This window comes from Zootoca vivipara, chromosome 3 (assembly GCF_963506605.1).
Source record: "Zootoca vivipara chromosome 3, rZooViv1.1, whole genome shotgun sequence".
Classification (NCBI taxonomy): domain Eukaryota; kingdom Metazoa; phylum Chordata; class Lepidosauria; order Squamata; family Lacertidae; genus Zootoca; species Zootoca vivipara.
Window position 1 is genome coordinate 15523930 of NC_083278.1, and position 23179 is coordinate 15547108.

General features: G+C 45.0%; 1 protein-coding gene across 1 annotated transcript; it reads right to left on the reverse strand.

Moving 5' to 3' along the window:
- Positions 1–3180: 3180 nt before the first annotated feature.
- BFSP1 (beaded filament structural protein 1) lies at positions 3181–21986 on the reverse strand. Its single transcript, XM_035110731.2, has 8 exons — positions 21616–21986; positions 20294–20354; positions 14767–14862; positions 12693–12785; positions 10435–10542; positions 6911–7131; positions 5792–5877; positions 3181–4526 (listed from the first exon to the last, which is right to left on the reverse strand). Exons 1-8 carry the CDS (start codon positions 21984–21986, stop codon positions 3565–3567), a joined length of 1998 nt encoding a protein of 665 aa, XP_034966622.2. The 3' UTR covers positions 3181–3564.
- Positions 21987–23179: the final 1193 nt, after the last annotated feature.

A 23179-nucleotide genomic window follows, 5' to 3' on the forward strand; every position in this document is an offset into this window, starting at 1 on the left:
AGGTTTTCAGAATTTCTCAATAATTCATTCGTATATGAGCACCTGGAAGGGCAAGACATGGGCAAAATCTCCAGTCGAGTTTTCCCATTGACTTCCTTGGGCTGTGTGCGTGGGCTGTATTGGATCAGATGCATGCACAGTGTTCTTGCATGTGTAGACTGCCCTTTTCACAAACATGTTCAAATAAACTGCCTCCCTGGAAGTGGAGAAGGTTTTCACAGGCAGGAAATGCCACCGGAGCTTCCCTGTGCACTAATAAGCCTTGGATTAGACCATTGGGTGAGATGGGAGCAGTCTTCTAGCCATTGTACTCTGTGGGGTGCAGCTTTGGGGCAAGTCCAATCCTGTGGAATGCAACCTGACAATTGTAAGAATTCTTTCCAGGGAAATCATCACAACTGTTTTGTCTGCTCAGGAGCCAGGGGCCACCTGTCAATTTTACTTGCTGACAGAAGGCTCCTTAGCCCTGTGGGAAGGGTGATCGCTCAGTGGTAGAGCACTTGTTTTGCGTACAGAATATGGTCCCAATCCCTGGCATCTCCAGAAAGGGCTGGGAAAGATTCCCTGTTTGAAACCATGGAGAGCCACGGCCAGTCATTGTGTAGACAAGGCTGAACTAGATGTGGCGGTTTCCTATGTTTATTGCCAGCAACTTGGCCACATATTCCTGGGTGAAATTGGATCCACCGTTTGAGAACTGCCATGTGAAGCTATTGCCCCATTTTGCCCCTTGTGCTCCACAATTCACCCCAAATTGTGCACACAGCACTTTGCCTCCAGTAAAAAAACTTATCTAAAGGCACAGGACTCTTCAGCTTTCACCTCACACATCCAGAGGACAAAGCGCTTTATATCATATAATATAAAGCGGATTGTGGTAGGGCTGTTAAGAAATTTAGCTTAGGGTTTGGTTTGTGTAAGGCCACAGCTCATGCTGAGTAATGGGGGGCGTGCGTATGCAAATTCCTAGGATCTGATTGGTTGTTGGGGCCCCTCTTAAAACTGCGTCCACCATTTTCTGGTCACATTTTTGCCTGGCGTTTGAACCCCTCCCACCCGCCCTTTCTTTCTTGCAGGTTAGCACGACATTGCTATTGCCTTCGGGGCCGCCTGTATTCAGGGGTCAGTAGGAATTTTTCCAACTGGCTGATTGGCTTTGCCTTTTGGTTTTCGCCTACTGCGCTAGCAAATTGTCACAACTTGTTAGGTTGGTGGTTAGGCTTTTGGTTGGTTAATCGGTTGGTAGAGGGGGTGGCACACGGATGCCTACCCTCACCTCCGTTTGCTCCATATAGAAGTATTCCGTTAAAGGAATCTCGGGGCTTACACTCTTGTCCTTACCATCCCGCCATTGGCGGGAATGGTGGGCCCAATTTTAAGAGCAAGAGCCTTGAGGAACATTCTTGGTGAAGGTGAGGAGGGAATGACTGGGCGCAGCCACCTCCTCACTCCCAGGTATGTTTACTTGACTTCCATGCGGAAGTCGGAGCAGGAACTGTCCAAGCGGACAGTGGTGAGTCCTGTCCTATGGTGACAGCTGATGTGAGTCCTGCCACGTGGGGCAGATGAGGTGAGTCCTGTCCTAAGGGGACAGCTGATTGAGTCCTGTCCTAGTTGGACAGATGGGGATAGTCCTTCTTTAGGAAGGACGAGGGAATAACCAAAAGCCTAAGCCAACACTCGGATTAAAAAATTGTGTATTTAATAAAGTTGTGGCCCTAAATTATTTGCCAAAAACCAAACCATAATTCTGTTGTCAGTTGTGAGTTATTTAAGGTAATTTTCTGGGAAGCCTCGACACACAAACAAGCTGTTTTGAACTACTCAACTCAACTCAAACTCAAAAGCAGTCACTGCTGTAAGTGGCAGTGTGGCATAGTGTGTCCATACCAGAGTGGACCCCCAAGGTTCGCTTGTGCTGCCAGGAGGACCCAATCCTTTCACCATTACACAGAGAAATAAGAACCTAATCCTTGCACTGCTACACGGCACAATCTAGTTGTTACAGCTGTGTTATGTTGGATCAGGAGTGGCCCCTCTTGGTGAACTGGGACCTCAGCAGCTTCCCAAAAGCACTGACTCATGATGCTTCACTGGTAAGAATCCTACATTTAGTACCCACCTATAGGCAAGAGATGCTCCTGCATCATCGCTGCTGAACAGTCCATTGATGTTGTCTAAGTGTGCCAATCACTTGTTCGGCAGGTAAGAGGTAGGAGGAAGAACTGAATCTAAGTTCCCTTCTCCTTTCACAGCACCAATTCTCTGCTCATTGATGGGAGATCCTTGCCAATATTGTGTGAAAACACCTCTGGACCAGGGCTGTGAGTCTATCTGAGTCTATTGTGATGTACATACAAGTCAGTCTCATTTGTATGACACACACACACCCGACACCTAGTTAAAGCTGAAAATGTTTGAGTGCCCCTTTCCTAGAAAAAAGAGGAGCTTGATCCCCTTCCCCTGAATGTATTACATCTCTATCCACATCCAGTGATTACATTTTAGGTGTCTCTTAACAACAAAGGTCGTTTGAAGCCTAGTTGAAGCCTAGTAATAAGTTTCAATGAATTCCCCCCCCCCCCCAATCTGCCTTTTGTGGTTAAATGTCAACACCCATCCTCTGAAAAACACTGTCTATGGAAGGCAAAATATTTATTAAATGAAACTCAGCTACATGTCCCCATCCTACCGTACATAGCTGGAGTACCATATAATTAGAAAGACGGATATCAGTATGGCGCAAGAAACACTTCAGTAGGGAAGTTAATTGATTCCAATAAGGACATTTCACAATCACACAGATGCCATGACACCAAGGCACTGGCCCCAGTGCAGATCAGTTGCAGAAGTCTGGTGGCATCCATAGAAGCGGCTGTGCTTGCCTCACTGCATCCCTTGCATTCATCCACTTCACTGGAGTCTAGGTGGGCACCTTGATTATGCATTTTGATTATAACCATCTTGATACATTTGATTCTCCCTTACTGGATTGGCGACAACTTGGCTTGAAATTAAAAGTAGACCTAAATTCAAAACAACTGTTTAGGGCCTGGGTGGCAGTGGTAGTTAAACAAACCCAGTTGTTTGGGGTTCATACCTTGCATTATGTGGTGTGGCTGTCTTCTCCTGTGGTTAGAGCCATTCTTGTTGTTGAGGGTTAGCATGAGAAGTCATTGTGCAACCAGGAGTGTACATGTTTTACCGCCGTGGTTAATAATTGGGTCTGTTCTGAGCAGATCACACTAGAGCAGGCAATTCATGAATCGGGTTTAAGATCTCAGAAGTGTAACAATGTAATCCAATATTTTGCTGTTAACGGACAAGCCAGCTTCATTCCAAGCAACAAAACCCACTATTTTTTTATCATTCCATCCAAAGATGGAAAGGGGTTGGGAAGAACGCAAGCAAAATATGGCCTTTAGGCTACGGTCCTCAAACCCACTCACTCTGGAATAGTTCCATTGGCCTTATTAGTGTTAACTTTATGCAGCAAGAAGCCTTGAGGAGCACACCACATTCATGACTGACAGCTGGACAAACTGGCTGCTTCGGAGATGCTCATTAAGAGCTTTTGTCTCCCAGCTTCTTCTTGTTGGTCTTCTCAATCATGGTCTCCACAATCATGGCGGTTTCTTCGTACGTCTGAATTTTATCGTCCGAGAATTTCTCGATGGATTCCACCACTTCCACTTTCTCGTAACTCATGGTGCTTGGTGGGCTCAGCTCCTTGAAAGAGAGGCCACCTGTCCTGCCATACTCCTTGCCTATGTATACGCCTGCTTCAGTTCTGTCACTCGGACCCATTGGGGTCATTGGCCCATATTCCTCGATCCCCGGCTGTTTTGCTGGCTCTTCGCGTTTCCCTTCAGGCTTCCCCCACTGTTCAAAGACATCTTCCTTCGCTTTGTCTTCTTCTGGTTTATACTCATATTTCAGGTCTTCTGGCATCTTGGGCCCCTCTTGTGATTCTTGGGCTTCGGGTTTACCTTTGTCGCTCTCAAGCGGTTCTGGTAGCTCTGATATTGGTTCTACAACACCTCCACTGGGCATCGTACCTTCGCTGTCAGAGACAGTGATTCCACCTCCAGAAGGGATGGGTGAAGAGTAGAAGCAGGGGTCATCGTAACTTCCCTCACCGGTGACAAGTACATACCGCCCTTTAGTATAGAAGTCGCTTTTGGGTTCCGGTCTCTGGTAGCATCTGATCCTCTCTCTCACTATGTTGCACAGTTTATCAAAAGTTTTGCTTATCTGTGCTCCATCAGGCACATCCTCTGCAGCCTTCTCTTGCTCCGCGTCTTCAACTTCATCCTGCCTATGTTCGCTTGTGATCATTAATCCCTCGTGCTTGAAATCCAGCTGATCGTGATCAAGGCCTTCCAAAGGCCGGTCATACCTTTTTTCCGATGGAGCACCATTGCCGAGGTCTTTAGCGGTGATCTCCTTCCTCCTTGAGATCTTTTTTGGCAGACTCCTTTGTCTGGTCTTTGCACTGGTGATGTCTTGAGCAACCAACGTAATGTCTGTGGAGAAGGGGAAAGGAGGAGAAATGAACATAGCCATTGTGTGAGATCCAACAGAAGAAGAAGAAGAAGAAGAAGAAGAAGAAGAAGAAGAAGAAGAAGAAGATAATAATAATAATAATAATAATAATAAATGATAATGATAATTTATTATTTATACCCCGCCCATATGGCTGGGTTTCCCTAGCCACTCTGGACAGCTCCCAACAGAATATTAAAAACACGATAAAACATCAAACATTAAAAACTTCCCTAAACAGGGCAGCCTTCAGATGTCTTCTAAAAGCCAGATAGTTGTTTATTTCCTTGACATCTGATGGGAGGGTGTTCCACAGGGTGGGTGCCACTACTGAGAAGGCCCTCTGCCTGGTTCCCTGTAACCTCACTTCTCACATTGAGGGAACCGCCAGAAGGCCCTTGGAGCTGGACCTCAGTGTCCGGGCTGAATGATGGGGGTGAAGACGCTCTTTGAGATATATTGGGCCAAGGCCATAATAATGTTCAGTCATCATTTCAAATAGCACAAGCATTCATTGCACTATACATACAATTGTCATGCTCTGCAGGCAAAGACCAGGCAATTGTCATGCTCTGCAGTTTGTTTTGCTGGCCATAGATGTTTAATGCATGTGCAGTGAGTGGTTTAGAGATTTGGGGAACTGTGAGAGGGTAACTACATTAAATAGGTTTGCCCTGACTTTGGAAATTATAGGGACAGAACTACCCAAACTGTATAGAAATTTATTCATGTATGTGACTATAGCGGGAGGAATGTTACTTGCCCCAAAATGGAAAGAAGAAGTCCCAGTAAAAGAAGAATGGACACAAAATATGCAGAAATGACAAAACGTACCAGAAAAATAAGAAATCAAGATAACAAACTTTTTATAAAAGAATGGAAATGGTTTATGGAATATTTACAAATAAACTGTAAACAGATAGGAATGTTGGCAGGATTATTGTACTAGCCTGCAGTTATATAAGAGTATATATTTAAAGTAGATGAATAAATGAGTAAATTAAGCTAATTTGGAATATGCAGAAAATATAGTAAAAAAAAACAAATTTAAAGAACCGCAGAAAGAGGGGGGAGGAAGTTGAGTTTTGAAATGTTAAAATGATTGTAAAATTATTGAAATGTATAAAACTGAAAATCTATAATAATAATAATAATAATAATAATAATAATAATAATAATAATATAGGCTTGCCCTGAAAGGCACCTGAATCTAATTCCTTCCCCATTCCTAGCCTTAGGTCATTACCTTTCCTTCCAAGAGCTGGGGTCTGTGTGGTTTTGTAGCTTTGTGAAAATAGTGTCACGGGGGTTCCAACAATGGCAGAATTCAACCTGGAACAGAGGGAAACAAGTTATAATAAATGCCTAGCGAAATAATGCCTTGAAAAAGAATGAAGGCTATGCAAAGTCAAACAAAACAGGTACAGCATCTACATAATTATGGATCTTTATTTCTCTACATAATGTATGGGCATCTTCCAAGTTATTTTTATTCTTGTGTGTTGCCTCAAGCCGAGTACATGGAGAATATTATGACATCACATTCCCCAATGCTCACTTCCCCGAGCACCTTACTGGCTAGAATTATTAGGAACAAAAGAAGATGCTTTCGTCACAGCAATATTTCACGGGATCTCATGGAATACCATTCTGCACACAGAAGTTGACTGCACACCTGAGGGCAGCAGACTCACCTGAGTCTGTGGATGTGTTAATGGTAAAGCACATGGGACGCAGGTGGCATTGTGGACTAAAGCACTGAGCCTCTTGGGCTCGCCGATCAGAAGGTTGGCGGTTCGAATCCCCGCGACAGGATGAGCTCCCGTTGCTCTGTCCCAGCTCCTGCCAACCTAGCAGTTCCAAAGCACGCCAGTGCAAGTAGATAAATAGGTACCGCTGTGGCGCGTAGGTAAACAGATGCACTCTGGCTTCCATCACGGTGTTCTGTTGCATCAGAAGCGGTTTAATCATGCTGGCCACATGACTTGGAAAGCTGTTTGTGGACAAACGCCGGCTCCCTTGGCCTGAAAGCAAGATGAGTGCCGCAACCCCTTAGTCGCCTTTGACTAGACTTAACCGTCCAGGTGTCCTTTCCCTTTTACCTTTACCTAAAGCACATGCTACATGCAGCTCTGCCTATTGCTCTTTGCATCATCTCTATGAGGCAACCACCTAACTGCCTAATAGCAGGGCCGGTCCTGCTTTGGTGTTAATACCAATTGTACCACCAATTTTATAGGAAACGTCAAATGTGATTTTTGGTTTGTTTGTTTGTTTGTTTGTTTGTTTGTTTGAAAGAGGCTTTTTGAAGACACGGCAATATACTGGACCCATGAACATCTCCAGCTCCCCCAAAATCTCTCACCTGCTTTCTTCATTTTCAATAATACGTTTGTAGCGCTCAAGTTCACTCTCCAGAGACTGCTTATAAATGGAGAGCTGGCGGCAGTCGTTGGTGTATTTTTCCAAGGTCCTCTCAGCATCTTCGATGCCCTTTCTCAGAGTGTCAATCTGCTCATTGTACAACTGAATCTCATCATCATAGCTTTCCTGGGTGTTTTTAATAGCCTGTTCCAGCATTGTTGTCTGTTAAAAAAAAGAAATGAAATGAAAGAGAGGGCTTTGAGCATTTCTCACCTGGAAAGCCTTGCACTGGTACTCTCTCAGCTGTTCACTGTTGGCCTGTTTCAGCCATAAATTCACTGACTTTAAGACAGGGGCTGTGCTTTGGCTATTTACACTAGGCGGGTTATGTTTGAGTTTCATTGCAAAACTTTGCCACATGACGTTCTGATGAAAACACGGGTACCAAAACAAACTCTAGAATGCAGTGATTGGACCTGACTGCAATAACTAAAGTTAATTTCAGAGACAAGGACAGGTGAGGAAGCAAGTATTTTTCAGATTCGGTTATGTGACAATCAGGTGAAGCAAAAATCCTTCACCAAAAAGCGTTTTTGTGGAATATAAATTTGCCACCAGGTGGCGATCAATCACTTGAAAAGCAAAGGCTTTGTCTGCTGTGAAGACATTTTATTCCTTTCTTATTGCTCCAAGAACTCTTTTTTTAATAATAATAAAAAAGGTTCTATGGGCACCACTCAGCTAGCCTTGAAGAGTACATTATAGATGAATCCACCTTTAATTTTACTTTAAGGTGTACCTCCTTAAAAGCTTGGAATATCTTTTCAAACACCAGACTTGGAGAGCTGGATGAGGCTGGGTACTCCCCCCCCCAAAAAAAACACCCCACCCCACAAACAAAAAGCAAAGCAAAGGACCCTCATGGCTCATAAGAACATAAGAACAGTCCTGCCAAATCAGTCCAGTGTCCCATCTAGCCTGGCATTCGGTTTTCATAGTGGTCAGCCAGATGCCAATGAAGAGACCACAAGCGGGAGCACAATCGCTTGTGAGTCCCTCAAAACTGGTGTAAGAAAAGCATGGTGGAGGCAGAGCACAGCCATCATATCAAAAAGCCACTGATATCCCCTATCAATTTGCTTTATCCTCTTTTGAAGCCATTCAAGTTGGTGGCCGTCATTCGCTCTGGCCAGAGCAAATTCCGTCGTTTAATTGTGCACTAAACGAATAAGTACTCTGTTTTGTCTGTCTAGAACATTCAGCACAATTGGACGTCCCCGAGTTCTAGTATGATGATCTAGACTTTTCTCCATCCCCTTTTTCTACACCACACGTAATTCTATACACTTTCATAATGTTTCCGCTTACTCACATTTTCTCTAAATTAAAAAAGCCCCAAATGCCTGTAAGCTTTCCTCGTAGGGGATAGTTGCTCCATCTCCTTGATCTTTCTGGCAGCCCTTTTCTGAACTTCCCCCACCCCCAGCTCTACAATATCATTTTCAAGTGAGGCAACCAGAAATGTACACATTATCCAAAGTGTGGCCACATCATAGACATTATTTTTATTTTCAATCTATTTCCCAATAATCCCTAGCATGGCATTTGCCTTTTTCACAGCTACTGCACCCTGAGTAAGTATATTCATTGGACTATGCAATATAACCCTCAAGTCTCACTGCTGGCCAGTCACCACCAATTCAGACCCTGGGACTGTATGTGTGAAATGAGGAGATGTGGGGTGTTTGTTTGTTTGTTTGTTTTGCATCACTTTACACTTGCTTACATTGAATTGTCTTTCACATTTTATTACCTGCTCTCCAAGTTTGGAGAGAACAATTTGGAGTTCCTTGCAATACCTCTTTGTTTTGAACGCCACAAACAATTTGGTATTATGAGCAAGTTGAGAAGCACGGTTCCCAGGACCAATACTTGGGGGACTCCAATTTTTACATCCCTCCATTGGGAGAACTGGGTTAAATCCAGTTGCCCTGATAGTGAATCATTTGTAGCTTTTCCTTCCTTGCACATGTTTGGGTATGAATGCATGAGCTAAGTAAATGAGTTAAATTTTTCGTATACTCTCTAAACCAGGCGTCCCCAAACTTCAGCCCTCCAGATGTTTTGGACTACAATTCCCATCAGCCCTGACCACTGGTCCTGTTAGCTAGGGATCATGGGTGTTGTAGGCCAAAACATCTGGAGGGCCGCAATTTGGGGATGCCTGCTCTAAACACTCACACTCACTGGCTACATTTAAATGAAGGAAAGCTCCTGCATATCAACCTAAGCAAGTTGTGTTTCCTTTTTATAGAATACAGATCATTGAACAAACTTAGTTGCATTACATTCTTCCTTAAATTATATTTCCGTTGATATATAATTTTATGGTATTACTCCAAAAAGAAGTGCTGTTGTGAGCCACCAAACCTCAGAAATACACTTTTCCCAAAAGGTTTCTACAATTTTGGCCACTAGTGTAGTGCTTTGAAATGTTGAAAGCATTTCACATTAAAGCTGGGCTAAATACACCCCCCCCCCCGTTTTGCAGGGTCATTTGTCTGCTGAGAAAGTGGGGAGGAGGATGAAAGGAATAATGTATCACTTGACAGGATAATTTTCCCCTGACCCCATACTAGCTATTGACTTTGGTATATTCTTCCACTGGGGCCTTAACGAAAGATACTGAACTCATTCATTCACACTGCAGACCAGGTACAGTCCTGAAGAAGAGCACTCCAGACAGGGGCTGGAGAAGAGCTAAAATTTCATTGAACCTCCCATCTCTCTCTGATGAGAATGTCACCTGGCTTTGGTTCAAAAAAGCTACCAGGAGAAACCCTGTGAATTTAGCTCTTTAACTCCCGCCTGTGAAGGCAGCTGTGTTAAAATGTCGCACACACCCAAGCAGTCATCTTACAAACTGATGCAGAATTATCCCAGATGGTGTGCAGATTATTGGCTTGGATCAAAACTGGCTTGGAGGTGGGGAGGGGGATGCATGAAAACACAGTATTTCATAAGAAACCACAGGGTAGACATGGTTTGTGGCTAACAGCATGTACACACAGGTTCCCAAAACTTTTTGGGGGGCATACTGGATGCAGAATAAACAGGAGTGTGTAGGTAAAAAGGTAAAGGACCCCTGGGTGGTTAGGTCCAGTCGAAAGCGACTATGGGGTGAGGCGCTCATCTCGCTTTCAGGCCGAGGGAGCCTGCGTTTGTCCACAGACAACTTTCCGGGTCATGTGGCCAGCATGACTAAACCACTTCTGGCACAACGGGACACCGTGACGGAAGCCAGAGCGCATGTAAACACTGTTTACCTTCCTGCCCTATTTATCTACTTGCAATGGGGTGCTTTCGAACTGCTAGATTGGCAGGAGCTGGGACAGAGCAATGGGAGCTCACCCCCTCTCTGGGATTTGAACCGCCGACCTTCTGATGCGCAAGCCCAAGAGGCTCAGTGGTTTAAACTGGAGTGTGTACACAGGCCTAACACAACTGTATTTCTGGGGGAGGTACCTCAGTCTGCAGTTTAATTTTCTGAGCCTGGAGCTGACATAGGATGCTCTTGTATTCTTCTAACTGGCTTTGAAGAATCGGAATCCTCCTCTCAGTTATCAGCTTCTCCTAAGATGAAAGCAGAAAGAGGGAGGGTTGGGGGGGGGATCGGATTGTGTGCAAGTACCACTGAAAATCTGATTATGCATGGAAAGGGACATGAAAAGAGCACGACTAGGCCATGTGCTTCCAGCAGGAATGCTATCAAAGTCATGCGGTTTTCAGAAATTGCACTTGATTTGAAGGGATATACATCATGGTAAAATGAAGAATAGCAAAAGACCATTAATGTACAAGCAAGAAATATTTACAGGATTTCAAAGGGCAGCTCTTGGAAAGTGAAACAGAACAAGTTTGATTTCACTGAAGGACATATTTAGATGCACGGAACTGCCTTATTTCCAGTTGTTTGTATCAATCCCTTGGGAAACCTAGAAGGGATATTTGACTGATTGACAATATGCCCTTTAAAATGCCTGCCACTCACTCCCCCTGTATGGTGCAGTGATTCGAGTGCTGGACAGACCGACCTGGGAGACAGGGGCCAAACAGCCATGGAACTCACAGGGTGGCCTTGACCAGTCACTGTCTCTCAGCCTAACCCACCTCACAGGGTTTGCTGTGAGGATGAGACAGAAAGAGGGAGAACCACGTGCACCACCTTGAACTCCTTGGAGAAAAGGGAGGATACAAGGAAATAAGCCAAAAATTCCTTCCTTGGGGAAGGATGACACTGTGGCAGGTGGGTCACCCAGCATAAGAGAGGCCCCCAAATTTGAGCAAGGGCGTTCACATTTCTGAGCACCTTTGCTTCAGATAATTGATCCATCCCTGCAAGCAATTGTTTGGCTATGATCTCCATCACTCCATCATGAACAGTGGTGGCGAATGCCCCTTCATACCCATAAGGCAGAGAGGCCAACAGTAGGTGAAGCCAGAGAAAAAGCCAAGCAATGCAAGCTTTGGGCCTTTCCAAGTTTGCCACTTACAATTTCTGGGTTGCCGTTTTTTTGAATTTTGTTTTGATTTTTTGATTTTTTGCATGCTGCCACACAATGTTACCATTATGCAGCTTGTATTTCAGAATAGTGTACACGCACACCGTTTTTTTCTTCTACCACAAAAAAGTCCAACTTTTGTGAAAGATCCAGATGGATCCCCAGTATGATCAGTGGTGGGGCGTGTGGATTGCATTAACCTGGTTTTTGTATGGAAAAGGTGGGAGCTGGTGGGTGTGGTTTGGGAGACATTGGCTGTGTGTCACTTTCCTTGGACTGGTGGAAGCAGAGGCAGAGCTAACTTCCTGGGGGCGTGGCTAGCCACCCGTGGGGGTGGGGCTAGTGTCCCAAGGGGAGCTGCCCACGGCGAGTGTCCCAGGGGGGGAGGGAGGCAATGTCACCCACCTCACCTCACCCCCTTCCTCCGCCACTGGGTGGAAGCTGTCCTTTTGCAAGCTCAACTCAGAGGGGAGATGAGGGCAGGGAGAGACGATGGCGCTGAGATCAAAGCACAGCAATATACAACATACAATACATATACAATAGTCTAACAAACCAAAAGCTTTTCTATTAGTTATTGTAGGACCAGAGATCCTGAAGGACCAGACAGAACTATTACCACGGATACACGGACTCTCTTAGCCCAGAAATGGAAAGATTGTACAACTCCGGCTAAAGAAGAGTGGCAGACAGAATTGACGAACTATGCCGAGATGGCAACATTTACAAGATGAGAAACCAGGAAGATGAGGTCGTTAATAAAGAAGGGGGAACGTCTATAATTTGTTTGAAAAAGCTATTGTAAACAATAATGCGCGTTGTTAGGGTTGATGGAAAACTTGTAGTAAAAGTTTGAGCTATGGCTTTACAAAGGATTTATAAAAACAGAGTTATGAAAGAGATGCAGAAGGGAAAATCATGACATTAAGATCCACAATTGGGGGTGGGGGAGTCAAAAGGGATTATATATTTATGTATTTAATTCATTATTTTATGTAAAACAGAAAATGCAAAGATAAAATTTATTTTTAAAAAAACAGCAATATACTGCTGTGCAATGGTTGTCCACCAAGAATAACCATGTAATCCTCCAAACATTGTTTCACCAATCCTTGATCACCCCATTTTTCTTTTACCCTTTAACTACTATTTGAAAATCGGATCCTTCGGATCATTTCTTTTAACGTGCCACAAACATTGTCAGTGAAATAAAACACTTACCTCACTGGCTCCAGCTGCGATGGTGGATACGCGAGGAGTCGTTTGCATGATCTGCTGTAAAATACTGACATAGGTCTGTATTTCCATGAGGTTCTGTGGCAGAGCAAAATGATTTACATTCGAAAGAATCAAAGGCAGGATCTCCGTTCGAGGGTCTCCCCTCTCAACTCTTTCCCTCCCCTCCTTTAGGAAGCCATGAGAGAAAGTTTAGACTACTGTATCATCAGACATTGCTATTGGCTAGGTTCGCTCACCTTTCCCAGTGGGCGGCATTGGGGACAGGCATCCAGGATCACCTGGCCGTGTCGTCCCAGCTGCGTCACCAGCGCTGGGCGGGGCCACACCCTGTTTGGCCCCGCTGACCAATCAGCACCGGGAGGGGGCGCGGCTGTGGGAGTTTAATTGCGGCGCAGCTAGGCAGGACCTCCTCTCTTACCCTTTTGCCGGATCTCCTGGCCCGCCCACCCTCTTTTCATGCTGTGCTCCAATATGACCTTGCTATGGACGGCTGCTGGCCACCATATTGTTGGGGCTGGGCAGGAATTTTTTTTCCACTTGGCAAATTGGCACCAGCCGTTTGGTTTTCGCCTACCTGGTAGCAATCGTCAAAACTTTGTAAGGTTCGGCATTGAGTAAGCCTTTGTTTGGATGGAGGGGAGGTTGTAGCCTTCACCTGCCCCTCCTCAGTAAGAGTATCTGGTACAAGGGATACGGGAGTGTGGATTCTGTCTGATGCCTGTATATAGGCTAGGACCATGCCACAACCCGGTCGTCTGACCAGCCCATGAGCCGCCCCTGAACCGAGCTGCCTGCTCTCGTACTACGCTAAACCGCCGCAGTGTGGCAACGGAAATAACTTCTGCAGCGCCGGAAATCGTGCGTGGAGTATGTGTGTGTGGCCTCGCGCACACGCGATCCCCACCCCATGCAGGGATCTCTGCAGGACGGATCTGGCCCAGGCAAGATAAACCTTGCTGACCCCTAAGCCAAACCAGTCACATCGGTAACCAATAAAGTTGTGGCCTATTTGAACCCATAAGCCAAAATAATTGTGTCCATGTAATTATTGTCCATAAGGGAAATGTGGGTCACAGGGCCTTGGCACGCAATGGTGGGACAACCCGACCATTAGGCAGAGTGAGGCAGCCGCCTCAAGCAGTATATGGGGAAGAAGTGGCAGTCCTTCCACCTCTGCTACTGAGAATGCCGGTGTTACCTTTCCGCTGGGAGACAGAGCTGTGTGCGCCTGCCTTATATCCTCTAAACTACCCTGCTGCCTGCAGGTCCTGTCACCCAGTGAGGCAAGTTTCAACTGCCAATCTGGTTGACCTCTGCATCTTCTCCTTTGCTTCAGGTAGCCAAATGTCCTGGCCTGACCAGCCACAACCGTGTATCTACTATGGTTTTTAATCTGCTATGAAGGTGCCCTAAATAGAGGGGGAAGAAAATGGGAGATAGAACTTTGTTCATTGGCTGAAGGTCCCTTGTCAGCCATAGTCAAGAGCAGGCATCTCCAAACTGCAGCCCTCCAGGTGTTTTGGCCTACAACTCCCATGATCCCTAGCTAACAGGACCAGTGGTCAGCATAGCTGCCAAGTCTCCCGTATTCCCCGGGAAACCCCCAATTTCCCAGCTGTCCCCAGCTGAAAAAAGGGATTTCCCGGTTTATTCTGGCGCGACGGCCATTTTGGAACTGGGCGGAGCATGCTCAGAAGCGACTTTTGATGCTGCTTTGCCCAGTTCCAAAATGGCTGCAGCGTGACTTCTGGTGTGGTGGCCATTTTGGAACAGGGCAGAGCAGCATCAAAAGTAGCTTCTGAGCATGCTCCGCCCAGTTCCAAAATGGCGGCAGCTCTATTTCCGGTCTGCTACTTCCGATCCAGTCCCTTATTTCTCAGGCCGGAACTTAGCAGCTATGGTGGTCAGGGATGATGGGAATTGTAATCCAAAACATCTGGAGGGCCGAAGTTTGGGGGTGCCTGGTCAAGAGCCTACTCTCTGTTGTCTACACTTCTTGGCAAGCAAAGAAAACTCAGAAGAAATCAAAGCTCCACTGTTAGCTCACAGAAATTACCTTTTTGTATCTGTCCTTTGCAGCATTAACATCATCCTGCAAGAACTGTGATTCAATCTGTAGTTCCAGATTACACAGCAAAGCTTCATCAGCTTCCTGTAATAAAAACATTTTTTTTTAAAAAAAATACTGACACGTTCTGTATTTTGTATTTTTGTATTTCCAGTGTTCCCTGATTTAATGTTTTGACTGATTGTTGTGAACCGCTTTGGGCACAGCTTGCTGTGGAAAAGTTGCATGTAAGTAAAATCAATCCATCAATGACTGTTCCAGTTTTACACATGCACAGCCAATCACATGCAGCAAGCATTGGCCCAAGATGTGCTATCTGCCTCAAATGCTCAGCTGCCAGTGTTCAGACAGAACCACCATATTTAGGGGTTGCAAAACAGGGACATTCCTGGCAAGGACATGTGATGGGGAGCCATTCAAAGAGAACTGCATTTGTGACATGGCCCAACAAGCTAATCCAAAGTGTCTGCTGTGCTGTTCAAAAATGTGTAGATGCTTGCTCTTTCCATTATATCATGGAATGCAGAACTGGCCAGGTCTGCTGATGTGCCAGGAATGATAAAGATAAAAACTTAGCATGGGCTTTTGCTCAGGGCCTTGTTATCTGCACTGTGAGCAAATGAGATTAGTACAGACCACAACCAGAACATTCTAAGCCAGCGACCAGCCATTGGCTCAACATTTCTGCGTTCTTTACCATCCCTTTTTTGAGAGATGAATCAGCAGCAAAGCAGTGAACTCATGAGCCCACTGGCACTATATGGACATCTACATGAAGCCACTGGGAGAGATAATCAGGGTTGGGTGTTCATCAGTATGCGGATGATACACAACTCTACCTTTCTTTTAAATCAGAACCAGTGAAAGTGGTGAATGTCCTGTCTGGAGGATGGATGGTGGCTAACAGATTAAGGTTGAATCCTGACAAGACAGAATACTGTTTTTGGGGACAGGAAGCAGTTGGTGTGGAGGACTCCCTGGTCCTGAATAGGGTAACTGTGCCCCTGAAGGACCAGGTGTGCAGCCTGGGAGTCATTTTGGACTCACAGCTGTCCATGGAGGCGCAGGTCAATTCTGTGTCCAGGGCAGCTGTCTACCAGCTCCATCTGGTATGCAGGCTGAGACCCTACCTGCCCGCAGACTGTCTCACCAGAGTGGTGCATGCTCTAGTTATCTCTCGCTTGGACTACTGCAATGCGCTCTACGTGGGGCTACCTTTGAAGGTGATCCAGAAACTACAACTAATCCAGAATGCGGCAGCTAGACTGGTGACTGGGAGTGGCCGTCGAGACTATATAACACCGGTCCTGAAAAACCTACATTGGTTCCCAGTACATTTCCGAGCACAATTCAAAGTGTTGATGCTAACCTTTAAACCCTAAATGGCCTCGGCCCAGTATACCTGAAGGAGCATTTCCACTCCCATCATTCAGCTCTGAGGTCCAGCTCTGAGGACCTTTTGGTGGTTCCCTCCCTGTGATAAGTGAGGTTACAGGAAACCAGGCACAGGGCCTTCTCGGTGGTGGCACCCGCCCTGTGGAACGCCCTCCCATCAAATGTCAAGGAAATAAACAACTATCTGACTTCTAGAAGACGTCCGAAGACAACTCTATTTAGGGAAGTTTTTAATGTTTGATGTTTCATTATGTTTTTAATATTCTGTTGGGTGCTGCACAGAGTGGCTAGGGAAACCCAGCCAGATGGGCGGGGTATTAAAAATTATTAGTACAATTTATACCTAAATGATTAAGTATAATGTGATGTTTCGACGCAACACATAATATGAGTGGTGTTTTATTGTTTATTGTTTATGTTTACTTGTTTAGTACACCGTTTGCTTAATTGTTCCATATAATTTGTTCAAAACCATTGGTTTTTCATGTAAATTATCAACATGTTTTATCTTAAATAAATGTTGCAGAAAATAATAGTATGCAACCATTATTGCTCTACATAAAACCTAAAATTTATGTTTATTAGTTCACAATTCAACATACTGAGAATTAAATGAGTCAAATTCCTATGTTTTTATCACTCGTAGTGAGGCAAAATTTCAATCTGTAGGAGCAGGGTCTAAATATTAACTGATTTGTCCCAGATTTGAAATTTGATTATGTGTATACCAGACGCCTGATATAAGATCAAGGGAGGAAACATTTTCCAAAAAAAGTTTGTTATGACCCACCCTACTGAGGAATCCACATATTAGTGAAAATAACACACTGTTTTAGGGGAAACTGTGTTGTTTTAGGGCACATTGCTTTGTAAAAATGTATATATTAGGCAGCATTCCCCCCCCTCTTAAGAAAAACAAAAGGTTAAGAAGAGCTGAAGATTTGCAAGCAAAAACATAAACAGCTTATTTCAGTTAGAGAGAGAGATTTATATCCTGTCCTTCTCTAGTGCCTATTCTGCACCTGTTTTGTATGATGCACAGGTAGAAAAAAAAACCCTGGAAGGCTTGCTTCCATCCTCTTTGTGTGCACAAATGTAGCCATGTGTTTGTGATCTTCCTCTCAAAAAGGTGACAGTATATGCTCATTGCTTTGCCCTTTCTAAGAGCTGGTACCACAGATTTTTAATTTGAACCGCGCAACTCCTTTTTGTGTTTGCAGATGCACCAGAAGCAAATGCATCTGGGCATTTTTGATATTTATTCAGGCTGATCCACAAATGTTCTCTAGCAGCAAATTTCATCTAATGGCTTGTTTGTGAACTGCCATCGTGGGAATTGCATTAAGCATTTGATATTTACTATTTGTGACAGGCCAGCCTATGTCAGAGGAAAGTGTTTACTTCCTCGATTGAATTACATTGGCAAGCAAATGAGCCCATGGTCGCCACAGCCACATGTCCAATACACAATTTTGTTGTTATGTTTCTTTTACCCTCTGCACCTGCGCAGCGCAACAACCCCGTTGCACCTCTGCTTCTGACAGCGGCACTGCTCATAGCAGATATTTGGATGAGGGGGGTTCAGAGGAGAGCTGATGATTCAAGAGATTTTTATGTGCACATAAATGCCAAAGGGGAGGAGGGATTGAACTGTGGAAAACTTTCTTTGAGATGAGAACAGTTTGCCAAGAGAAGAAGGTGGTTGCCAGTCATGCTGTGGGTCACCTGTTTTAAAGAGGAACTTGTATTATAAAAGCTAAAAATATATAAATATATAGAGTGAACCCTCTAGTTACGTACAGCTCTGGATATATAAAAAAATCCTTCCAGTAGCACCTTAGAGACCAACTAAGTTTGTCATAGGTATGAGCTTTCGTGTGCATGCACACTTCTTCAGATACACTGAAACAGAAGTCACCAGACCCTTATGTATAGTCAGAGGGTGGGGAGGGGTATTACTCAGAAGGGTGGTGTGTTTGTTTGCTTCTCTGTGTGCATGCACATGCCCTCATAATACCTGCACAGTTCTTACTTGTTTGTTTTTGCGGGATCCACAAGTTCTTCTTCGATTGGCCTTACTTTAGTATCTGGGCAATGGGATGGAGGAAGACTCATAAACTGCCCCAACAAGTTGGAAACACTATGAGTTTGTGGTTTCTGATGCTCCCTCTGAAGGAGCAGGTATACGGCTTGGGGGCAATGCTTTTAAACTTGACATTATCACTAGAGACCCAAGATGCCTCAGTGGCTTCTGCCAGCTTTACTTGGTTTATCAGCTGCATCCTTTCCTGAGTAGAAATAGCCCACCTGGCTACAGTAATCCAGGTTGCATTCCTATATTGTGTTATATGTGGGGCTGAAAAGCATCTGGAAACTCCAACCAGTGCAGAATTTGGCTGCCAAAGATCTGGCTTCTTTAGTTAGATGGAGCCATGTCAAATAATAATAATAATAATAATAATAATAATAATAATAATAATAATAATAATATATTTATACCCCGCCCTGTTGGGCGGCTCCCAACAGAATATTAAAAACATGATAAAACATTAAACCTTAAAAAACTTTCCTAAACAGGGTTGCCTTCATATGTCTTCTAAAAGTCGGATAGTTGTTTATTTCCTTGACATCTGCTGGGAGGGCGTTCCACAGGGTGGGTGCCACTACCGAGAAGGCCCTCTGCCTGGTTCCTCATAACCTCACTTCTCGCAGTGAGGGAACCGCCAGAAGGCCCTAGGATCTCAGTGTCCGGGATGAACGATGGGCTGAAACATGTGTTCCAGATGAACTACATTAGCTTTCTGTTCATGACCCAGCCCAATTCAAGGTGTGGGGCTTACCTTTAAAGCTTAAAATGTCTTAAGGCCCCGATAACTGAAGGATCGCCTCCTTCTGAACCAGCTTATGGTGTACTATGACCTTCATCCTAGAGTAGTAGCAGGAAGCGCTTTGTTGCATTTCCATCGGTTTTCTAATTTGAAGCTGAAAGTTGGAGATAGTCTCCAAAAGCATCTCACGCAGATGAAATATTTGTGTGACCAGTTAATGGAGAGAAACTTTGCTTCATATTCAGAACAGAAGTACAAAATGTATGTACAAAAGCGAGGAGGGTCTTTGTGGTGGCTCCAGATATGGAATAGCCTCTGGAGAGAAGTGCACCTAGGGTCAAATTTGTATTCTTTTCAGCACCAGCACAAACCTAGACAGCATCTTAAAAAGCAGAGATATCACCCTGCCGACAAAGGTCCATATAGTTAAAGCTATGGTTTTCCCTGTAGTGATGTATGGAAGAGAGAGCTGGACCGTAAAGAAGGCTGATTGCCGAAGAATTGATGCTTTTGAATTATGGTGCTGGAGGAGACTCTTGAGAGTCCCATGGACTGCAAGAAGATCAAACCTATCCATTCTGAAGGAAATCAGCCCTGAGTGCTCCCTGGAAGGACAGATCGTGAAGCTGAGGCTCCAATACTTTGGCCACCTCATGAGGAGAGAAGACTCTCTGGAAAAGACCCTGATGTTGAGAAAGATTGAGGGCACAAGGAGAAGGGGATGACAGAGGATGAGATGGTTGGACAGTGTTCTCAAAGCCACCAACATGAGTCTGACCAAACTGCGGGAGGCAGTGGAAGACAGGAGTGCCTGGCGTGCTCTGGTCCATGGGGTCATGAAGAGTTGGACACGACTAAACGACTAAACAACAACAGCACCAGGTTAGAAGTTTTTGATTTGATGAAGCATTTTAAAAGATTATATTTTCAGATTACGTTCCGTTACGTTATTTTTGTTGTACTGTATTGTTGGTTTGTAGTTTGTTTCTGTTTAAAAATTATTATTATTATTATTATTATTATTATTATTATTATTATTATTATTATTATTGCCCTAGAATCCTTTTTTGGAAAAAGGACAGTTTATGCATTTTTCAGAAAAATAAACTAACTATTGTTAGAAAAATGCAGTTTGTTACACCTTAAGTAAGCATGTCAACTTCAAAATGGTGATACATGTGCCATGTGGCAGCTACTGAGCAGTGCCCATGCCATGGTTGCTAACACAAAACACCAGATGAAAGAAACATTGGCCGAGGGGAAGCAGATAGCCTTTGATATTGTGAACTTACCTTATTAAGTCGTTCAAGAGTAGTTTTCAACATCTGCTGATACTCACATTCATTTCTATATCTATGGAAAAAGAGAAGCAAAAAGGGAAATGTAAATAATAAAGATAATAAAAGAACTGTTATAAGGTCTCTTCCTTACCGAGGATAGAGAAATGGGGGTGGGGGTTAGAAAACACTGGCTTTTGCCAGGCTGGAATGCAACACCCTGTGCAGTTCAGGGAGACAGATCTGTTGCACTGCTGAAAAAGTTCCACCAGTCTTGCCATAAAGGCATTGCTAAGAGTTGTGCAAGGTATTTGTTCCTTGAAAATAATTATACACTGTTGTACAGCACACACTCTTTATACGACAATTCTTGGGGTTCTGCTACCCACCGATCAATGCCAAGTGCAGAGTGGGGCTTCTAAACCTGCAAAACCAGGTCCCTAACAATTCATGTAGCGGATTTATTATTCATTTGTTTGTTCATTACATTTCCAACCCACCTTTGCTCCAAGAAGCTCAAGGTGGCGAACGTGGTCCCCCTTATCTCCATTTCTGTCCTCGTAATCTAAGCCACAGATTCATGTGACTCTATTGGTTCAGAATATAGCCAGGCAGCATCTGGTGATTACGTGTGTGTGTGTGTGTGTGTGTGTGTGTGTGTGTGTGTGTATTTACTTCTCTTCAAAAACCACAGGCATCCTTATCTATCACTGCAATACAGAAGGTAGCACTTGAATCAATGGATGCAAATAGAAAGCAAGGAAATGGATTCAAATGGAAAGCGAGCAAATTCCATTAAGAATAACCCTCATTAAAGTTTTTAAAGCAAAGGTTGGATGGCCATCTGCCAGGGGTTTTCTAGCTGTGACGGCTGCATTGCAGGAGGTTCCAACCACATTATTCTCTAAAGGTTAAGGTAAGGGACCCCTGGACAGTTAAGGTAAAGGTTAAGGACCCCTGAATGGTTAAGTCCAGTCAAAGGCGACTATGGGGTGTGGTGCTCATCTCGCTTTCAGGCCGAGGGAGCCAGCATTTGTCCACAGACAGCTTTCCGGGTCATGCTGCCAGTGTGACTAAACCGCTTCTGGCACAGTGGAATACCTTGACGTAAACCAGAGCATATGGAAATGCTGTTTACTTTTCAACCACAACGGTATCTATTTATTTACTTGCACTGGCGTGCTTTTGAATTGCTAGGTTGGCAGGAGCTGGGACAGAGCAATGGGAGCTCACCCTGTCGCGGGGATTCGAACCGCCAACCTTCTGATCGACAAGCCCAAGAGGCACAGTGGTTTAGACCACAACGCCACCTGCATCTGTTTCCATAGCCAACTTACTTGTTACGGAACTCATCCAGCATGCGGTGAGCATCTTTCTCCTCCCGCTCCAACTTAGCTCTGTCGGCGGCCAGTTCGCGAACCCGCTGGCGGTTGAGGTCGACCTGAGTTGCGAAAGCCTCTTCCAGCCCGGCCAGCTCATCCATGCGCTGAAAGGTCTCAAGCTGCTTGCGGAAGATGGCGTTGCGCTGCTCGAGGACCCGGGCCCGGTTGATGTAGTTGGCAAAGCGCTCGTTGAGCTCTTGCAGGTTCTCCAGGCCCTGAGCTTGGGCAAAGCTACCAAACTCGGGCGACTGGGGCAGCTCCTCGAAAGCATCCGACCTCTCATATTTCTCCTTGCGAACTTCACGCAGGTAGCTGCTTCTGTACATAGCGGCCTGGGGGGATGCGTGCGGGCCCAGAGATCCCCTTTGCCACTCCCTTTCTCTCTCCAGTTTGATGGCACGATGTTTCTTGAACTGGGAATGGAAAGGAAGGGTTCAGCTCTCCCGCCACAACCTCCGAGGACTGACCTGCCTCTCTGTAGTTTAGGATTCTAAAACCCTAGCTAGATGCAGTAGACTAAATAAAATCCAACGGCCCCACCTTCTCGACCTCGGTGTTTTCATCCTGTCAGCATTTTGGGGCTTTCTTTCTCTCCGTCTGTTTCAATTGTGGTGAGACCCAATTCAAGGCAAAGGGAGGGAGATGTCCTGTTTTTGCTGGAGAGGCAGAAAACAAAAGCCGTGCGGCTTTACAGGATGCATCCAAAGCATTACACTGCTTTTTTTCCTGTTTTCTTTTTTTGTCCATCTCAGTCAGGGATTTTTGCATGAGGATGTCAAATTTCATTGATGCCTAGTGGGATGTTGGCTTTGTTTTTGGTTTTTTGTTAAAGGCGCAGGGATGGGGATTGTTTTCATCCTAAGGAAAAGGTAAAGGACCCCTGGAAAGTGAAGTCCAGACAAAGGTGACTAAGGGGTTGCGGCGCTTATCTTGTTTTCAGGCTGAGGGAGCCGGCGTTTGTCCACAGACATCTTTCCGGGTCATGTGGCCAGCATGACTAAACCGCTTCTGGCGCAATGGGACACCATGACACAAACCAGAGCACACAGAAACGCTGTTTACCTTCCCGCTGCAGTGGTACCTATTTATCTACTTGCACAGGCATGCTTTCAAACCGCTAGGTTGGCAGGAGCTGGGACAGAGCAATGGGAGCTCATCCCATCACACAGATTTGAACTGCCAACCTTCTGATTGACAAGCCCAAGAGGCTCAGTGGTTTAGACCACAGCGCCACCCATGTCCCTGTTTCATCCTAAGGACTGCCTTATAACATGGCAACACCCACACCAGACATTTAAAGCAGTAGGACACCACTTCAAACAGTCATGGCTTCCTCCAAAGAATCCTAGGAACTGTCATTTGTTAAGGGTGCTGAGAGTCATCGGGAGGCCCCTATTCTCCTCCCCACCCCCATTGGCAGGAGAGACAAAAATAAAATAAAATACAGGGGGTTTGGCGAAAAATTCCTCTGTCCTCCTTTGTCCAGCAGGAGCCATCTTTGGATCTAGTCCTTCCCATG